The sequence below is a fragment of the Xenopus laevis genome, chromosome 6L, assembly GCF_017654675.1.
Source record: "Xenopus laevis strain J_2021 chromosome 6L, Xenopus_laevis_v10.1, whole genome shotgun sequence".
NCBI lineage: Eukaryota > Metazoa > Chordata > Amphibia > Anura > Pipidae > Xenopus > Xenopus laevis.
Window position 1 is genome coordinate 54,335,357 of NC_054381.1, and position 20,700 is coordinate 54,356,056.

The following is a 20,700-nucleotide window of genomic DNA, read 5'->3' on the forward strand; positions in this document are numbered from 1 at the left end:
CAGTACACACTAAAAGCCAATAAGTGGCTTGAGTTCTGGTGACAGACTTAACGTCAGGTCCCCTCCCTTCTTCCGTTTCGGATCCAGCCCAGTTTCGAGGAACTAGCCAATCATCTGTGAAGCCACGCCCATGGCTCATACGCTTGCGCTTCACTTCCTCTCAGTTCTGCTGTCCGAGGCTTTACAGTCGCTCGTCGGGATATGACTGGGTCAGCTGTTCGTGGCGATAAAGCCGGCTAGGTAAGAGTGAACACAACAGGGAGACTCATTTTTCCTTCTGTCCTTTTACCTCCTCTCTTGTCTTGGCATTCTCCATGTATACAGGATTAAAGATGTACAATTAGGCGTGTGTTCTTTTATACCCTTATGGAAACAGCTGCAGCCTTTCTTTTAAAACAGGGGGTTCTTAATCTGTCATGACTCTTGTGGGACTACTGCTCTTACCCCATACTTATATGGCAGTTTAGGTGCTGTTGGGTTATGTTCCCAGTATCCCTTGATGGGTGAACCTTATTGGCTATTGTATATATATATGTGTGTGTACAACCTAGCTTATCATTAAAACATTTTTAATGAATCACCTGGGTTCAGCTATATGTTATGTTTTCCAAGTCTCATGTATCTTCATGTATTCAAATAATCAATATTTATGGATGGAAAGATTTTAGAATGTTTTGGTTGCGCTGATGTTTGCCAAGCATAACATCTCCTGTCTCACGATTTAAATGAATGACCTGACTTTCTGCCAGTTATAGGTAGGGTTGCCACCTGGGACTATATTGTATAGTTTATGTAACATGATGCCATTGTTATTAACAGGGGGAAAGATAGCAGAGGCAGGAAAATCAGTATTTCCAGAAAAAAGTATACACCCTTATAGTTTATTAGCACTAGATAACTAAAGGATGATCTTAATTTGCTGTCCTATATAATTATTGAATTATACAAGGGGCTGATATTGTATGTTTTTTTTTTTTAATATCTCTTTTATTCATACGTTTTCCATAGAGACAGAAATACAGTCCTAAACATTTGTATCATATTGATGACGGACAGAATTACAGCATAGATATTTCAGTTTGGGGATGGGGGACATTAGTACAGGCAGTCACCAAATGAAAGAAGGAAAAGAAACTAATGGTACAGTTTCCTATAGTTCTACTCACGTAAGGATTTATCGTTTGGATTAGCAGTAGGTAGTCCATCAAGACCATATTTCTGTATGTTTGTCAGTCTGGTCTATTAATAATAAAGGGCCAAATTACAGAAAGGCCGTCTCCGATATACTCCATTTAATCCAAATAATCCAAATTTTTCAAAAGTTATTTCCTTTTTTTGCTGTAATAATAAAACAATACCTTGTACATGTTCCCAACTAAGATGTAATGAATCCTTTTTGGAAGCAAAACCAGCCTATTGGGTTTATTTAATGTTACATGATTTCCTAGTAGACTTAGGGGCACATTTACTAAGCTTGAGTGAAGGATTGGAAGTAAAAAAAAAAACATTGAATTTCGAAGTTTTTTTTGGGTACTTCATTCATCGAATCGTTCGATCGAAGTATTCGTGGTAAATCCTTCAACTTCGATATTCGAAGTCGAAGGATTTTACTTTGACGGTCGAATATTGAGGGTTAATTAACCCTCGATATTCGACCCTAAGTAAATGTGCTCCTTAATGTATGAAGATCCAAATTACAGAGAGATCCATTATCCAGAAAACCACTGGTCCTGAGCATTCTGGAAAACATACATACATGTACAAAAGATTCTGCATGGTTTTGTATATTTTTAACCGTAACCACCTAGCCAGATTTGGAACCACACAGGGGGACTTATACCCCAAATATCTCAAAATAACTGTTTATATTAATGGTCTTAGTACCTTACAACTGTGATGTATGTTTAGGGCATGACTGACCTACTTTCCTGACCACTCTCTTTAACAACTGCCCTTAAAGCCCTAGTTTTACTGCTAGATTGTCTACCCTAATAACAAGATGTACTTTATAAGTAGTTTTGGTCTTCCATTTAATTAATCATAGCTAATGTCAAGCCACACGTCCTGCTGTGGAAATCTGCAATTCACTTAAATATGTGTCTTTGTTTCCAGGTGACAGTCATACTTATTCCATGATTGTGGCAATTCAAGTGACTGGAGGCAAGTTCACTCATTTTTGTGCTGCAGTTTTTCCATGGAAAAGTCACTAAAACGTTCATAAACCTCCTGCTGTTACAACATGACAGTGTTTTCATTCATTGTATATTTGAAGAAACTGTCGTAATGTTTGCAACAGCTAAAGAAGATTTCCAAATGATTCTAGGGGTACTTTATATTAATGCATTTATGTAGAGAAGCAATGTCAGAGAGGAGATTTATCACTGTTTATAGTGACTTTTCAATGTCAAATTTACAGTAGTATAATTGTGAAATTGCCATAAGTCTCTTACTTTTGTGGACAACTGAAATTTCCGCATTCTTGTCATATGTGCCTTTGTTCCCTGAAAACAAAGAACATAAGGTGATGTCAGTTGCCACCGTGGGAAGTGACTTGAAACAGTAATATGCAGTGTTCTTTTTGTGAAGCAGGACTAAAAAATGTGTTGAACATTTTTCTGGAGTTATATTAGCGATTATGTTTTTAAAAAAAAAAAATTATTTAAAGGGTGGTGACTGGTATTTATGAACGCAAGTTGCACAAACTATACTAACCCACTTGTACAGCAGTGTAACATTTCTACAAAGGTGTCCATTTATGCTTTCTATCCAGTTTTTGCCAGTCTTCACTCTCGTTGAGATCTGAGCAAGGACATTTTGCAAAATTACAAATTTGCATGCTTTTCAGATTTCAGTGGTAAGGGATCTCATTTCATGCTCCTTATATTCTCCCACCACTGCATTTGCTCTTCAGCTTAAAGGAACAGTAACACCAAAAAATGAAAGTCTTTTAAAATAATGAAAATACGATGTACTGTCATGCGGCGCTGGTAAAATGGGTGTGTTTGCTTCAAAAACTTTACAATAGTTTATGTAAGCATGCTGCTGTGTAGCCACGGGGGCAGCCATTCAAAGCTGAAAAAGGAGGAAGAGCGCAGGTTTACAGATCAGATAATAGATATGATCTGTAGTATACAATGGGATTCCCCAGAATGTATCTACTGTGTATCCTGTGCTTGAATGGCTGCCTACATGGCAGCTCTTTTCTTAAATATTGTAGAGTTTCTGAAGCAAACACACCATTGTTTTCCAGAACAAGGCAACGGTACATTATATTGTTATTCCTATAACATTTTTTTGGTGTTACTATTCTTTTAAAGCAAAGAACACATTTTCCATGCATGTTATAAAGGTATGGGACCTGTTATCCAGAATGCTCGGGACCTGGGGCTTACGGATAATGGATCTTTCTGTAATTTGGATCTCCATACCTTAAGTCTACTAGAACATAATTTTAAACATTATATAAACCCAATAGGCTGGTTCTGCTTCCAATAAGAATTAATTATATCTTAGTTTGCATTATATCTTAATTGTGGCAATCACTGTAGTTATCACCTGTGCAGGCGGGAGCAGGGAGGGGGGGACTATGTAGGGTATGGGGTAGTGGGTTTTATTATATGGGGGTTGATTTCTCCTTTAAAGAGATACTGGCACCAGAAAATAACCTTTTTGTATGTCTATCATAATATTGTCTTTGCATACTATCTATCATTTTGCCAAAAAAGTATTTGCCAGATGCTTTTACATTAACTTTCTTATCCCCATGTTACTCTATGAGGGGGCTGCCATATTTGTGCAGCAGTATTCCATTACCATTAGTAACTCCAACTGACAAGCTCAGTTTTTAGTGTCAGTATCACTTTAATGGCCCAAAGTTGTATCTTTATTTTAATATTTTTTGGCAGAAATCAGCATGTTCATTGGGATTCATCCTATAAAGGGTTGTCCTTCCAAACAATGATACGTTTAAGTATGGGACCGGTTATCCAGAATGCTTGGTACCTGGGGTTTTCTGGATAATGGATGTTTTAATGGGACATTTTTTTTTAATGAATCAGTTAATAGTGCTGCTCCAGCAGAATTCTGCACTGAATTCCATTTCTCAAAAGAGCAAACAGATATTTTTTATATTCAATTTTAAAATCTGACATGGGGCTAGACATTTTGTCAATTTCCCAGCTGCCCCTGGTCATGTGACTTGTGCCTGCACTTTAGGAGAGAAATGCTTTTTGGCAGGCTGCTGTTTTTCCTTCTCAATGTAACTGAATGTGTCTCAGTGGGACATGGTTTTTTACTATTGAGTGCTGTTCTTAGATCTACTGTACCTAGACAGCTGTTATCTTGTGTTAGGGAGCTGTTATCTGGTTACCTTCTCATTGTTCTTTTGTTTGGCTGCTGGGGGAAAAAAGGGAGGGGGTGATATCACTCCAACTTGCAGTTCAGCAGTAAAGAGTGATTGAAGTTTATCAGAGCACAAATCACATGACATGGGGCAGCTGGGAAATTGACAATATGTCTAGCCCCATGTCAGATTTCAAAATTGAATATAAAAAAATCTGTTTGCTCTTTCGAGAAATGGATTTCAGTGCAAAATTCTGCTGGAGCAACACTATTAACTGATTCATTTTGAAATTTTTTTTTCCCATGACAGTATCCCTTTAAGTCTACTAGAAAATCATGTAAACATTAAATACAACCAATAGGCTGCTTGTGCTTAAAATAAGTAATGGATTTCAGTGCAGAATTCTGCTGGAGCAGCACTATTAACTGATTCATTTTGAAAAAAAATGTTTTTCCCATGACAGTATCCCTTTAAGTCTACTTGAAAATCATGTAAACATTAAATACAACCAATAGGCTGCTTGTGCTTGAAATAAGTATTGATTGCATCTTAGTACAATGTACTGTTTTATTACTACAGAGAAAAAGGAAATCATTTTTGCAAATTTGGATAAAATGGAGTCTATGGGAGAAGGACTTTTGGTAATTTAGAGCTTTCTGGATAATGGGTTTCCAGATAACAAATCCCATACCTGTATTACTAATTTTCTGAAACTGAATGCCTTGAGATAAACAAGGAATGTTTGACTTGTTTTTACTTAAGGTCCCCATAGACGCAAAGATTTCTCTTGCTGAACGACCGATTTTAGCGAAGTCCGCCAATCCTTCGAAATTATCGTGCGGTTAGTGGGATTCAAATGATCGAACATCTTACGATTTTTCGGCTGACATCTGTCAGGAAATTGATCGGTCAGGTTAAAAAATCTTTGTCGGTCCCAGTGCAATCTATCTGTGTTTGCAGGGCCAAGCAGGCAGCTACCCTTTGTTTCCCTGGCAAATTGGTCTTTTTAGTTGATGGACAATTTGTACAATCGTATGATCGTTCTGAGATAATTGTGGTCTCACAATGACGATAGGATCTAAAAATCTCAACATTTATGGCCAGCTTAAAGGGGTTGTTCATCTTCCAAGCACTTTTTTCAATTCAGTTGTTTTCAGATTGTTCCCCAGAAATAAAGACTTTTTTCCAATTACTTTGCATTATTTATTTTTTACTGTTTTTCCAAAATCTAAGTTTAAAGTTCAATGTTCCTTTCTATGGTGTTTGAGTCTGGAAGCTCAGTAATTCAGGTTCAGACTCTAAACTGTTACAATTTTGCAACATTGAGTTGATACATTTCTCAGCAGCATCTCTAGAGTATTAGCAACTATTGTATCAATTCTAACACCTGCCTGTAATGAAACCCAGAGATTCTGCTCCGCAGGGACAAAGATAAGAAATGTATCAACTAAATGTATCAGTTTAGACCAGTTTACAGGATAGACGACCCCCCCCCTCCCAGAAAGTGAAAAATGACCCTTTACACTTCAATATTAGAAAAATGGTCACATATAGAAAATAGAAAGTCATTGGAAAAAGTCATTATTTCTGGTGATCTATCTGAAAACAACTAGTTGTTTGAAGGTGAACCACCCCTTTAACTGTGTGGGATCTCTTGCTGCTGTGTTGGGAACACATTGTGATGCCTTTACATATTTAGTGCAGCTTTGTGAAATGTTAATTCTTCTAGAATTGCTACTTGCAAGAGTGTAGAAGAAATGCAAATGATGTACCCCTGTTAATTACAAAACCTTTATACCATTTAAGGAAGTATGAGTTGCAGTTTTGACAAGTCATAAAGCAGTCACTGTAAAAATGTTTAGTCATTTATCTTAGTAAAAGAACAGTACTGTGTTCCGAGGTTGTCTTTAATAAAGCAATGCAAAATGTAAACCAATTGTGTCTTTTACTCTATATAATGTAGTAAAGGTTTAATGTTTACAAGAACCTTTATTATATAGCTATATGTTTATGTTAATAATTTGTAATCCTTTATAATGCTCATTATATTAGTTGATAGGTGATGCCAAAGACTTTATCATCTCTGGTATACTTACAGGTGTTTCTTTTATATTAGGAGTTTACCAAGCTGCTTTCTGCCCACTCGGCAGCATTTGGGGGCACACCCCTCATCGCTAGTAACTGAGGAGGCTATGATGTCTACAGCGGATCCTGAAGCAGTCACATCTTCAGACAGGTGTGTTACTTCTGCGTGGAAGACAAGACACAAGGGCACCTCTGCTAGAGGAAACAGTGGAAGCGCACAGCCTGATAGCAGTTTTGCTGTCAAGGTAAGAGATCTGACTTACAGTAGTATTAGTAGGAAATGGTGATCATATTAAAGAATGACAAATCAACCCCAAAATACAATTTTTATTAATAAAAGAGAACATAATTCTAAGCAACTTTCCATGTTGCAAAAGTCTTAGTTTCCCCAGCAAAGGCAGGTCTGTTTATCAGATGCCTTGTCTTACGTTGCATTAACAGTCAGTCTGCCACCAGGGCAGAGAACAGACTGGATAGAAAAGCACAGCTTTCTATTGTAATACATATACGCATAACTTAAAATGCATAAAAAATCTGTAATACATTTATATTGTAAAAATGATTCGAATTATGTTTTCGTTTACTAGGCAAACATTTATTTTTTGGGTTGACATTCCCTAGAAACGATATAGGTTATACCGATTATAATTCTGAGGCCTTCAAAATCCAATTCAAATTTCAATTGTCAATTCATAGCAGCCTCACATTTAAAGCTGCACACTGGCTTCGGATTTCTCTGTGTGGATTTCAATATCTGGCCGAACAGAAAGTGTTTTATCTCTCATTTGATAGATTCTGCACTCCGTCAAATCCTTGTTGAATCAGAACCAAGTGGCTACACAGGCTAATAATTTAAAAACACCACACAGTAGGTTCATACAGTGGATAAACTAGTATTATTATTATTAACATTCATTTGAAAATACAGCTTCATTAAACATTTGTTGTGCAGTCTGAGCATGTCAAATAGAAAACTTTTAATCCAAGTAAAAACATTGTCAATAATTGTGATTAAATGGTATAGCTTTTAGTAATCTGGATTCCCTGGTGGATTAAACAAGAGAGAACTCTGCTCTATGGTATGTATTTAGCAAGAGACGTGTACAAATACACAGCTCCGATGCATAATTGAGACTGCAAAAGACTCTGCTGCATGCATGCAATGCCCATCTGTATTACTAGTAATTCGTTCTTCACTATCTGTATTTTTGAAGGAGTTTAGTTTTAAGGATATACCAGTTCCTCTCCTTCTTATGAATGATTATTATGAGATGGTTATCTCAGATGCAGCGTCCATGCCTGTATTAAAGCCATTCAGTGGTTTCTGTTTAGCATGTGGGAGGCACATTAGCTTTAACAGGTTTAATATTATCATTACAAAAAATATTATCATTGCTCTGTGCATTACAGTCGCATTTTGACACAGGCATTTTTAATATAGCTTTTTATTTTTGATATAGGCTGCCTTAGCCTATATATGCAGAAGACTGCTACAGCACTTAATATCCCCCTATTTGTGTCTGTAAACTACCCTCCCATTTAGATTGTAAACTCTAAGGGCAGGGCCCTCCATCCTCTTATCTCCCGACAATAAGCTCTTACTCCTTATTTGAAATGTACTTTTTTATTTGTATTTATTCGTGTAATGATCCCCTATTTTTTCTACTAATTTATTGTTCTGTTGTACAGTGCTTCATTCTAAAGTAGTGATATACAAATAGAAATATACAATTTATTGTTCTGTTGTACAGTGCTTTGTTCTAAAGTAGTGTTATACAAATAAAAATTTATATACATACATACATTTACTGACAGGGACGTATTTATATTAAGGCCCCCCAGGGCCTTTGCCTATGGCGGCATGGTTTTGGTGGCGGCCGTGCCTATTTTTTAAATTTTTGTGTGTACTTTTTTTTTTAACCCCTCCACCCTGCGCCACAGATTTCCATAGGAAATCGGGTGACTGAGCTGAGGGGGTAAGGGGGCTGAGGAAGCACACGGAATTGACGGCGTGCTGACGTCACTTCTGCTGAATACGCCGTGTTACATCACACGCACAGCGTGTTTAGGTCCCATCCCTGGAGCAGCATCGGACCTAAATACAATCCTGTTTAAGGAACATATTACACTTGTCATGAACATCTAGTCTGGCCAGTTGACATTTGGTGCACCGCAAATACTGATATTAATCTCTACTGTACCCGACCGTAGTTATTGCATGTTTCTGATATGGATGTTGTCATGGTGAGGGGTGGGTGGATCCGTTTACTAAAGTTGGAACCAATGTACTAAAAACATTTCTGCTTCTACTCCTCATCTCTTCTTTGCTTTTAGTTGCTTAATATATAGAGATTAATCCTGAAGGATGCCTCAGTGTGGCAGTGCATAACTCTTATAATAAGCTTATGACTGCACAAGAGGCTGCTGGTCATGATATCAAAATCCACACGCACAATACTGTGCTACGTATTAAAAAAGAATGCATTGAGCCAAATTTTTTTCTGACTTTTTCATTTAGAAAATGAAAGTGCTATATACTACGGCTATATTTCATAATGGTAATATTTAACCTAAAAGTCTACCTTTTTGTTTTGAGATTTCTTGCTACTGCATTTGTATAACATTGAGTTAACATCCACTGTGCCCTTACAAAAGCTGTGCTCTGCTATCAATTTACTTAATTCTGAGCTGCTAAATAGGAAGTACAGTGTTTAAGATCAATATGAACCCTCTATCAGGCATTCGTCAAGAATATTGCTGTATCATGTATATTGATGTATTTCCAACTACTTAGAAAGCAGTTTCATTTTGCCTCATGTGAGCCAAGCCATTTACTTTTCTAAAGCACCTCATTAATTTTTATAGCATTAATCCGATTGGCTGCAACTAGGATTTATGCTATGCAAATGAACAATGTAGGCACCGGGCATGCTCATCGTTTACCATCTGGTAAGGGGCAGCAATAACTATTGAAAATTGCTCTTTGTCACTTGATTAATATTTGGAAAATTGTTTTTTCACTTTGGTAGGACTTTTCAAAGTTAAATATACTATTTTCATCTTCCAATCTGACATTCACACATATGCCATGCTATGGTCAGTGAGCCTTTATATCAGAAAACTGTATAATGCAGAATACAGTAAGTAATATAATTAAAGTGAACTCCAATTTTTTTTTTTTTTTAGAATGGATTTCTCTACATTCTGCCAAAATGTACTTGCAAGGAGAACTTCCCATTTCCTGATGGGAAAAAAGCTCACCCTGTTCTCTGTTGTGTAGTTCTGGTCATTTGATATCGATATTATATCCATGAGACTGTTTTGCCCATGTTTGTGAAGTATTGCCTTGAAATATGGGACCATTAACACAAACTGTTGTTTCACTGTACAGTGCAAATGATTGTGTTCTTATTAATAAATTTACCATGAAGAGTTAAAATCTGGTATAATGATTTTCACAAGATGTTTTATGAAAGCAAGCATTTAATTGGTTGCCATGGGTTACTGCCCTGGTGTAACAGTGCTAGCTCCTACTTATTTGAAATGGGAAGAAGTATATTTTAAAGGGGCAGTAAACCTCATTTCAGCATAAGCCTAAGGGACTTGCCCCTTGGACCCCACTCCCACTCCCCCCTTGGACTCCGATCACTGTATGCCATTCCCCCAGTTTTTACAATTTTATTGTCTGTGCTAATGTGCAGTGAGATTTCAAGGGCCCTCCCTATAGGACACACCCCCATTTTTGGCAGGGTGAAGTTGGCATCTCTGTACATATTGGGCTTCACATAGGGGAGTGACTACAGAGGAAGCAGACCCGGCAGCTGCAGGGGGGCCCAGGAAGTATAGGGGTCCCATGAGGCCCTAATTCATATACAATATCAATCTAAATTGGTAAAACAGATTAGCCTCTAGACATTTTGGGGGCCCTGAAAACTAATTTGCTGTGGGGCCCAGTGATATCTAGTTACACCACTGGCTTCACAGCAAAATTATTTTAGTGGCTGATCTGTTTTATGTGCTTTATATGTTTCTGGTTTTTAGTAGTTTCTTTAAATATTGGTTTAGTATCATCTTAAATCGATTAGTGCACAAATTGGACAGATTCTATTATATTTGCATTGAATAAAACTAATCCATCAGACTAAAGATATAAAGTCATTATTTCTCAGTTCATTAACAGTACTGTTTGACTGCCCCAGGTAAAGTGTATGTTACTGTTTGTTTAGATGCTGATGAATGAAAGCTATTATGGATTTAAAGGGGTGGTTCACCTTTAAGTTAACTTTTAGAATGTTATAGAATGGCAAATGCTAAGCAATTTTTTTAGTTGGTCTTCATTTTAGTTTAAATGATTTGCCTTCTTCTTCTGATTCTTTCCAGTTTTTAAATGGGGGTCACTGATCCCAACAACTGCTCTGTAAAGCTACAAATTTATTGTTATTGCTACTTTTTATTACTTGTTTTTCTATTTGGGCCTTCTCCTATTCATATTCCAGTCTCTTATTCAAATCAGTACGTGCTAGCTTAATTTGGACTAAACTGTGTGGTGGTGGTTAACCTTTAAGATAACTTCTAGTATTTTATAGAAAGGCTTATTCAAAATAACTTTTAAATTGGTCGTTATTTTTTTTAAAAAATAGTTTTTGAATTATTTGCCTTTTGATTCTTTCTAGTTTTTAAATGGTGGTCACTAAAAAACAAATGCTTTGTAAAGCTGCAAATTTACTGTTATTGCAACTTTTTCATTACTCCTCTTTCTATTCAAGCCATCTTCTATTAATATTCCAGTCTCTTATTCAAATCAGTACCTGGTTACTAGGAGAATGTGGGCCCTAGGAACCAGATTGCTAAAACGGCAAACTGGAGAGCTGCTTAATTAAAAGCTGAATAACAAAAATACACGCAGAGGCCCATTTACTAAGGGTCGAAGTAAAATCCTTCGAATATCGAAGTCAAAGGATTTACTGCAAATACTTTGATCGAAAGATCGAAGGATTAAATCCTTCGAATCGAAAAATTCGAAGGATTTTAATCCATCGATCGAACGATTTTTCTTCGATTAGAAATTGCTTACAAAGCTTATGGGGAAGGTCCCCATAGGCTAACATTGGTGCTCGGTAGGTTTTAAGTGGCGAAGTAGGTAGTCAAAGTTTTTTTTAAAGAGACAGTACTTCGAATGGTCGAATAGTCTAACGATTTTTAGTTTGAATCGTTCGATTCGAAGTTGTAGTGGAAGGTCGAAGTAGCCTATTCGATGGTCGAAGTACCCAAAAAAAAACTTTGACATTCAAAGTTTTTTTACTTCGAATCCTTCACTCGAGCTTAGTAAATGTGCCCCATAATGAAAAATTAAAACCAATTGCAAATTGTCTCAGAATGTCACTCTCTACATCATACTAATGTGGTATAAAAAGCCGGGATAATTCACCACACATCACCAGGCTTTGCCATGTAAAAAAAAAAAAAACGGCACACGTTTTAATACGTTTTTTCTTAGAGTGACTTCCGCCAGAACTTACAGAGGTCTGAATCAATGCTAAATAATGGCTGAAATCTGGCTTTTGCTTTCATATAATAAAACACATCTTCATAAATCCGCCATTTCTTTTACATTGCTTTTTAAACCTTTTTTTGGTGAATTTCATAATAAATATGAATTAATTAAAGGGTGAACAAGCCCTTTAAAGATTACGGAAGCTAGCTTGTAAATCTAAGATAAGCATTTATTTTTTGAGGTACACAAAGACAACTAACAAGACTGAAATAATATACCCTGAAAATTAACTGCTGATACTTAAAAAAACAAGCCAAACCAGTCCTAATAGTAATAAGCCAATGGGAGGGACTCTGTTGTCTAAAGCTAGGCAAAGGGAACTGGGATACAGATCAGGTCACTGAAACCTTGTACTGGGTGGAAGGTTGCTATGGTTTTTTTAAATGGATATTCTAAAAAAAGTACATTTTATTATTTATCTTAAGCCTCACATTCTTTTACCGAGCAGCCCAGGCCTTTTTGAAACAATAGCAGATCAGTGATTCTGTGAAAATTGTGCTTGTCACAGGGTTTGTCAGATCTGCTGGATTATCCCTCCTGTTAAATTTGATGCTGTTAAGGCTAATGTCAGGTTGTATGCCCTGTGGGGATTTTAAAAACATATGGCAAATCTGTGGGAGTGAGAAACTCATTCCCTGGGTAATTCAACCAGCCTGCACTTAGCTGTTGTATGGACAATTTACCCTCTTCAGTGTGGCTGCCAATGCAAGTCTACTAAGCTTACACCATAATTACTCTGTTTAATTGTAGAGCAGGCTATTTATTTATCGTAGAGGAGTTTGGTGGAGCCAGACTTGGAACTTACTGTAGTGTGAAGATTTTTTTTATTTATAATATCTTTATTTGCAACAAACAAAACACATAAACAAATAAAACTGAATGCCATATAGTATTATAGTTTTACATAGGGTTACAAATAAATAGGAGGTAGGTCTACACACATGGGTTTCCCCCTGGCCCACTTTCATATCCATCAATATATATATTACAAGATAAAACACCCTATCTCTATATGCAGATATCTTCTACTCTTTCCCATGGGGTTACCTTTCATTATGTTCGGGATCATACTATGATAGTGAAAGCGCATTAGTCCTTCGCAAGGATCCTAACCTAAAGTAACTAACCCAACAATGCTTAAGCAATGCAGTGTAAAACATGCTAAAAGTTTTTCCAATTTCCGCTGCCTATTTGGCCAGGTTGTGTGGTGGCTAACCATCACACCATCGCTGTTTGAATGGGTGGTGGTGGTAGGAATACTTAATCTGCCAATTGGAAGGAGTGACATTAGATGCATCATTTGTTGCTTCTTGAAGCAGTTAGCATGTTGACATTGCACTGCATAATCATTGCTTTTTAGTTTGGTTCCTTATGAAGGACTAATGTGCTTCTTTAAAATTCTGGCCACCTAGCAGTAAGTTTGAGTTTAGCTGCTCTTGAGTCCACGTTTTCAGTCCTTTAAGGTGCATAACCCACACACTCCCCTGTGTATTCAACTCCGACAAGAAGAGCTGGAAACAGAGTGAAAATTAGTAGAACCATATCTTAGCCTGCAGAGACAGGGGTGCAAGTGGAAAGGGTATCCTAAACCTAATTGTCCCTTCTTAAAAGGTCATTTCTCGTGTACTTATTATTTTCATGGTATCTGATAAGTAACTACCCAAGTGTATTGCAGGCCAATATCATGCTTGAGCACTACACATAGTTACATTATAAAGGAAACCTGAGAAATTGGGGAGAACCCAAAAAGTATTTATTTTTGCAAATGTTAAAGCAATGCCTGAAATTTATAATAATTTTGCTGAAATCTGAAATGGCATACTAAAACCAGTATCACTATAGAAAGAAAGGACAACCATTTACTGCCTAGTGTAAACCTTTTATTACATTGGTTCCATGATGAAAAAGCATCGCTGATTAAGAAAGGATCAGGATTCAGACTGGCTAGTGTCCGGCATCAGACAAATCTCCATGAGAGTATCACTGTGAACTGCTTGAGAAGACTTAATATTACAGGCTGCATGCAAGATACTGACAAAGCAACCCATCACTTGTCAGCAAGCTGTACTGGCTGCAAATTTAGCCTTTAGCCAAGCTCAGGAGGGGGCTGGAATAGATTAAAAACACATTGTTTTGTATTGCTTTTCCTACTAATGCACAATAGCCAATATAAAGGCTTTGCTTAGTATTTTACATTGTTTCAGTGACCATCAGGTCATGGTTTTTTTTGGGGTTTTTTTTCAATAAGAGTGAATTGAAACTATCTTAGAAATTTGGTAAATTTTCCTAAAATTAAACATTTATGTTATACATTTGCCTCCACCATTTAGAAGAATGGCAAAAGAACATCTAAAAATGTATATTATATATTTTACTTGTATAATACTGTGTACCAGGCATTACATGAGTTGTTCACCTTTAAATTAATGTTTAGTTTGATGTAGGGAGTGATATACTGAGACGGTTTGCAATTGGTTTTAATTTTGTATGATTTGTGGGTTTTTTTAATTACTTACCTTTTTATTCTCTACAGTCTCTTACAGTACTCCCCTAGCCTTTCATCCCTTTAAAAAAAGCTAAAACAAGTGTTTTATAGGCAGTGTTTCTTGTATGTCTCTAGGTAAAGTGGTGACAGACTACAGGGGAATTTTGACCACTACTGGTTTCCACCTGATTTCAGCAGCAGTTAAAATGTGCAAAATACCATTATTGATGCTTTGAATGTAGAAGACACTGAATGTGTTGAAAAGTGACCCCTTGACCTGTCACTACTTCTCATAGCAAGCTATAAAAATATTCAGGTTTAAACATGCGGTGGTGACAGGTAGAACTCACTTTGGCACTTCAGAGCAGAGGTCGGCCTCTCCGCTCATCACTTCTCCGCGGCCAAGTTTTGCTGTTAAACTTGTAAAGCAGGCAGGTGCTGCAGAGTTTACTTAATTCTATTTTGCTAAGGGACAGAAATCTAAAAAAGAGAGGTTTTTGTATTCATTCAAATATACTGTATACGGTACTTGTGCCCTACTCTGAGTTTAAAATAACTAGATGTGGTCCTGCTTTGCTAGTGATAGTGAAACGTTCCTATGATTTAATAAACCATGTCAGCAGCTTTAATGATTTTGACAATTCATCCTGAGCATCTGTGAATGTATGACATTGTGAACCATCTTGATCTCATCTTAAAATTGTATCTGCTAATACCACTGCTTTGCATGATTATGGGGCACATCTTCCATTTAGATCTAGTATTCAACATGTAGTCTGAACTGTGGAATGAGTGGTAAGATTTTTTTTGGAAATGTATTTTTGATAAACATCTGCTAGAGTAGTAGCTATGTATTAGACTAGTTTTTATATTTATATACTCATTATTTGTTGCTGCTCATACTTCCCTTCTTCAATTAATATTGTGTATTATTGTGTATTTATGTGCAGGCTTCAAGATTTCAACAGTTACCTAACACAGAACATGATACAATGATTCCAGTATTATCCTCCACGAAAGCGAGCGAATTACCAGTCAGTGAAGTAGCCTGGATTCTTAAGGTAAAATAATTTGACTTACTCTGTCAGAAAAAAATGGCCATTTCCCCACAGAATCGCCAATTGTCAATTAAAACTGCAATACATCCAAGAGATTGCTTCACATTTACGCCACAGGCTGTCCATTATTTTATGATAATGTGTGCTGGTGCTTTTTTTATTAGGCAGTCATACACCGAGTTTTTATTCATGTTCATATAAATGCATCTGTAGTAGGTAACTGTTTTTTGTATCTGTGTTGATCACCGCTCTCAATATGCCACAGGTCTGAATTTGCATTATTGTCTCATAATGCTGTACTGAAATGTACTTAATGCAAGACATTATCCATCCTGGTGTTGGTGTTGTCCTTGCTACGGAGAGGTCTTTGTCTTATGATTTTATATAAAAAATAAAGGCTTCTTTAATTGCTAAAATCATACATGTATTCTACTATTTCACTGATGATCTGGCCATTTTTGTGTTTTAGACGAGTTTATGAGTTCCGTCATTTCTGCTCCTCGAAATAAACATGAACTTGCAGATAAATGAGGCTCACAGAGCAGACAAACTCATGCCATTATGTTTTACTGACTATTAAAATTATTAGAGTGGTACATTAACTTTTAGTGTGTTATAGAATTGTTAGTTATTTGCAACTCTTCTTTATTTTTTTTATATTTTTTTTTATTTGCCTTCTTGTTCTGGCTGTTTCCAGATGGGGTTCACTTACCTCATCAACCAAAAAATGATTGTTCTGTGAGGCTACAATTGTATCATTATTTTTACTTTGTATTACTTCTTTTACTATTCAGGCCTTTCTTATTAGTCTTTTATTGAAACCACTGCCCGGTTGCTCAGGTAATTTGCACCCCAGCAACTAAATAGCTGCTCAAATTCCCAACTGGAGAGCTGCTGAACAAAAATCTAAATAATTAAAAAAACACGAATAATAATAATACAAAATTAAGACCGATTGCAAATAGTTTCAGAATATTCATTTTAAGGTTAACAAACCCCTTTAATCCCTACTTAGAACAATGAGTACTATGACAAGCTGTTTTATCTGTGAAATCATTTCAGGCTGATCTTCAAAGTGGTTTAAACAACCCTGAGGTTTGTCACAGGAGAGCTGCCCATGGCTGGAATGAATTTGATATTAGTGAAGGCGAGCCTTTATGGAAAAAATATATTGAACAGGTGAGTTACCCATAACCCAGGCTCTTATCTTTTTGTTGTTGTTATTTTTTTTTTTTGTATGGGACCTGTTATCCAGAATGCTCGGGACCAGGGCTTTTCCTGAAAACAGATTTTTCCATACTCTGGATCTTCATACCTTAACTCTACCAGAAAATCCTGTAAACATTAAATAAACCCTATGGTTTTGCTTCCAATAAGGATATAATTATATCTTAGTTTGGATCAAGTACATGCTACTGTTTTATTATTACAGGAAAAAAGTAATCAGTTTTAAAAATTTGGATTATTTGGATAAATGTAGTCTAAGGGAGCATTTAGGATAATGGATTTTCAGATAACAGATCCCATACCTGTACTTAATGATAAAGCTACAAATACATATTGCTGGTACTGTATATTCCTAGATTATTGTAACATGGCACCCCCCCCCCATTCAGCACTGCCACCCAAATATCCATTGCTTGCAATAAATCTATTACAGTGACTGGGAGGCAACACCAAAGCATCTGCAACATTTTTAGCCAAAGGCTAAATACCATATTCATACATCCTATGGTACCGTTCTTTTGTTCGGTTCATTCAAGTCAACAGCCTGAATGATAGAAACAGCAGTAAGTGAAGATGATGAACTCTTCTTCACTTTCTCATTTGGCAATACACCAAGCATTGGCTGTCATGGTGCATCAGTAGATGACATTTGTAATCAAGTTTGATAAGCCAACTGATATTCATGGTACAAATTCATCAATTGAGATCATTTTTGTAAGACGTACATACACTGCCAAATGTTTCTACACTTTTTTATTTGTGGGATACAAATGTTATTCTTGTAGAATAAAGTGAGTTTGGAACTAAGGGAGTGTACTGGTATATGATCAAATATAAACCATGCCAATGGTATTCATGCATGCTCCTTTATTGTAACAATTGCAGTACAATGGCTAATAATATAAAGATGTAAAAGCCCATTAAAGTGTATTCTTCAGAATTTCATATCATGCTTTTGAGTTCTCAATTAATTGTTCTTGTGTTCAATAATTCATCTAGTTCAAAAATCCTCTGCTTATGCTCCTGCTGGCTTCTGCTGTCATCAGCATTTTAATGCAACAGTTTGATGATGCCGTCAGTATCACTGTGGTAAGAGTATTCTTTTACTATCTGCTTTAATAGCTCAACTGTCATTTGCTTGCTTGCTCCTTTTTAGGGACAATTAGCGTGAACAACTAAAGTATAATAATCCTCTACAATAAAGCATTACAGGTTCAGTATCCTTTTTACTGGACTTCTGAGATCTCCATTGATTGTAATGTGATTCTCTGGCGTGGACAAATGACTTCAGTTTCAGCAGCAGAGTTGCCAATCTCTCTGAAGGTGGATGTAACACAATCTCCTTTACTGCAAACATTTTTTGCTGTGTCACTAGTCAAAAACATTTCTCTTTTGACCATGTATTTTAGAAATTAATGGTAGACAGAAAAATTTCACAGAGGAAGGTACAGATATGGGACAAGTTATCCAGAATGCTCGGGCCTGGGGGTTTTCCGAATAACGGGTCTTTCCATAATTTGGATCTTCATACCTTAAGTTTATTAGAAAGTCATGCAAACATAAAATAAACCCAATAGGCTGGCTTTCCTTCCAATAAGGATTAATTATACCTTAGTTTGGATCAAGTACAAGGTACTGTTTTATTATTACAGAGAAAAAGTAAATAATATAAAAAAAAAAATTGGACTATTTGAATAAAATGCAGTCTATGGGAGAAGGACTTTACGTAATTCAGAACTTCCTGGTTTCCGGATAACTGATCCCATACCTTTACAAAAAGTAAAGTAAAAGTACAAAATTCGAATGGCACAGCCAATTAAGTACCTGTTCAAAACTGCAAACCAAATGTTATTGCTGAAATTGCTGGTATTTTTTAACTTATGTTTTTAGTGGACCCAAATCCACCTAGGTTTGTTTATAGACAAAACAGAGAGTAAATATACAGTAATTTGGAGCCTAGGAAATTAAATTCCCTTTTCATGCAAATACACAGTTAAAGAATCCAAGGTTTCCTCTTTATATTGTGTTCCAAGGCTTACTCTATATATACTCCACAAAAATAGGCATATAAACACTGTTATCTGGTATCTTTTCAAGTCATATTTTTTCCTGTATTCTAAGTGTTTTCGAAACAGTGCTCTTTCAGGCATTACGGGGCACATTTACAATTGGTCGAATACCGAGGGTTAATTAACCCTCGATATTCGACCATCAAAGTTAAATCCTTCGACTTCGATATTTACCGCAATTCGTTCAAATCGATTTTAATCCATCGATCAAACGATTTTCCTTCTATCACAAATTGCCTAGAAAGCCTATGAGGACCTTCCCCATAGGCTAACATTGGTACTCGCTAGGTTTTAGGTGGCGAAGTAGGTGGTCGAAGTTTTTTTTAAAGAGACAGTAATTAGACTATCGAATGGTTGAATAGTCGAACGATTTTTAGTTTGAATCGTTTGATTCGAAGTCGTAGTCGAAGGTCGAAGTAGCCAAAAAAATACTTCGAAATTCGAAGTGTTTTTCCTTTTAATCCTTCACTCGAGCTAAGTAAATGTGCTCCTATATGTTACATGGTAAATGTATTTCCATTTTTTACCAACAAATTGTAAAATATATAAATATTTCAAGAAATTATTACAATTTAGTTTCCTGTTTGTTTATGCACTCTCAGGTGTTATTTTTTTATTTGTGTGTTTAAGTAGAACCCTATCAATGTGTTTTGGCTTCCATTCAGTAAACCTATTTTGCTGTCTGTTGAGAATTGAGATAAGTGTTTAGGTATGTACATAAAACTGGCCTTCAAGACATGCTAGTTGTAGAATTTTCAGTGCCATTTATGTCTGAGTCAGTGCGGTATTTCTGGTTGCTAAGCTGTATTGTAAAGCTTAATCTTTAATATCTTTATTAGCTGCACCATTCTTCTCAATCTCCTACAGTGCAAACTTTAATTATTGCCTGTAACAGCACTTCCGAGTCAGTAGGGAAATATGTGCTATGCAATTTTTTCTAGATGCACGCATTTTAAAGGTGTATCTGGGACCATTAAGGAGAGCAGTGCACCACATATTTCTAGAGCAAATGTACGTAACATGCTGGCACAAGCAAATTAACTAGTAGTTAATAGATAGGCCTCATTTTTGCTGTTAATAGAATTTAATGCTAGGATGCCTGCACTGAAGTATTGAAAGTACAGTTTTTGGAGTCCCATACATTAGAGGTTCATTCAAGTAAAGATAAAATCTCTGCAAATAGCTATAAGAATAAAGAAAACCTTTGACTGCATCTAATTTTTGTGCTTTTTCTCCTGGCAGGCTATACTTATCGTTGTCACTGTTGCCTTTGTTCAGGTAAGTGGATATTCCCCTTTTGAAATCACATGTATTTATGCTTGGTAACAATTCTTTCTTTAGGCCCATTTTGGTACATTTTGTATTCTTTTTCCTGTCTGTGAAGTAACATCATTACTAATCTTGTATGTGTCTAAAATAATTTAATTGTGTCCCTAAAGGGTTTTTTGGAGTTTTGTTAAATTGCAGAATATTTGTTCCTCCTATCTACCAAAAAAGGAAAGAAGCAAAATCGCTCATTCTCAATCACCTTGAACCTCTGTCAATGTAATTTTTTGCCTTACCAGCTTTGGCTCTATACTTTTATGTGTTTTGAGACTATTATATGGATCCCATATTAAAAAAAAATATGCTCAACACACAAGCTTTTGCTGTCCAGTATTCTAGAAGACACAGGATAGTGAGCCCTGGTCTGTAGAATTCCTTATGTTTGCTTACATGATTTGTCATCCAGTAAAAGGATGCAACTTTTCTTCAAGTAAGAAATGCTTTTTGTGTGCCCATATTACAAGGCATTTTATATTGTGTGACATCCATGTAACAATTCAGACACTGCAGGTTTGTCTGTTCCCAGTATATGCCCCTGCTGTATGATTCCTGCA

General features: G+C 36.2%; 1 protein-coding gene across 4 annotated transcripts in view; it reads left to right on the forward strand.

The window, feature by feature from the left end:
* The first annotated feature begins 85 nt into the window (after positions 1-85).
* The window catches only part of atp2c1.S (ATPase, Ca++ transporting, type 2C, member 1 S homeolog), a 60,571-nt gene continuing 39,956 nt past the window's right edge, over positions 86-20,700 (forward strand). The window contains exons 1-7 of one of the 4 annotated variants that reach the window (XM_041566040.1): positions 86-240; positions 6,459-6,578; positions 12,292-12,297; positions 15,413-15,527; positions 16,587-16,703; positions 17,751-17,840; positions 20,063-20,098. In XM_041566040.1, coding sequence (XP_041421974.1) covers positions 6,535-6,578; positions 12,292-12,297; positions 15,413-15,527; positions 16,587-16,703; positions 17,751-17,840; positions 20,063-20,098 — 408 coding nt within the window. In that variant the 5' untranslated portion in view covers positions 86-240; positions 6,459-6,534. Of the gene's footprint in view, positions 241-6,440; positions 6,673-12,291; positions 12,298-15,412; positions 15,528-16,586; positions 16,704-17,750; positions 17,841-20,062; positions 20,099-20,700 lie in introns of all 4 variants that reach the window. The other 3 variants (XM_018267498.2, XM_018267499.2, XM_041566041.1) reach the window with 3 other exon arrangements.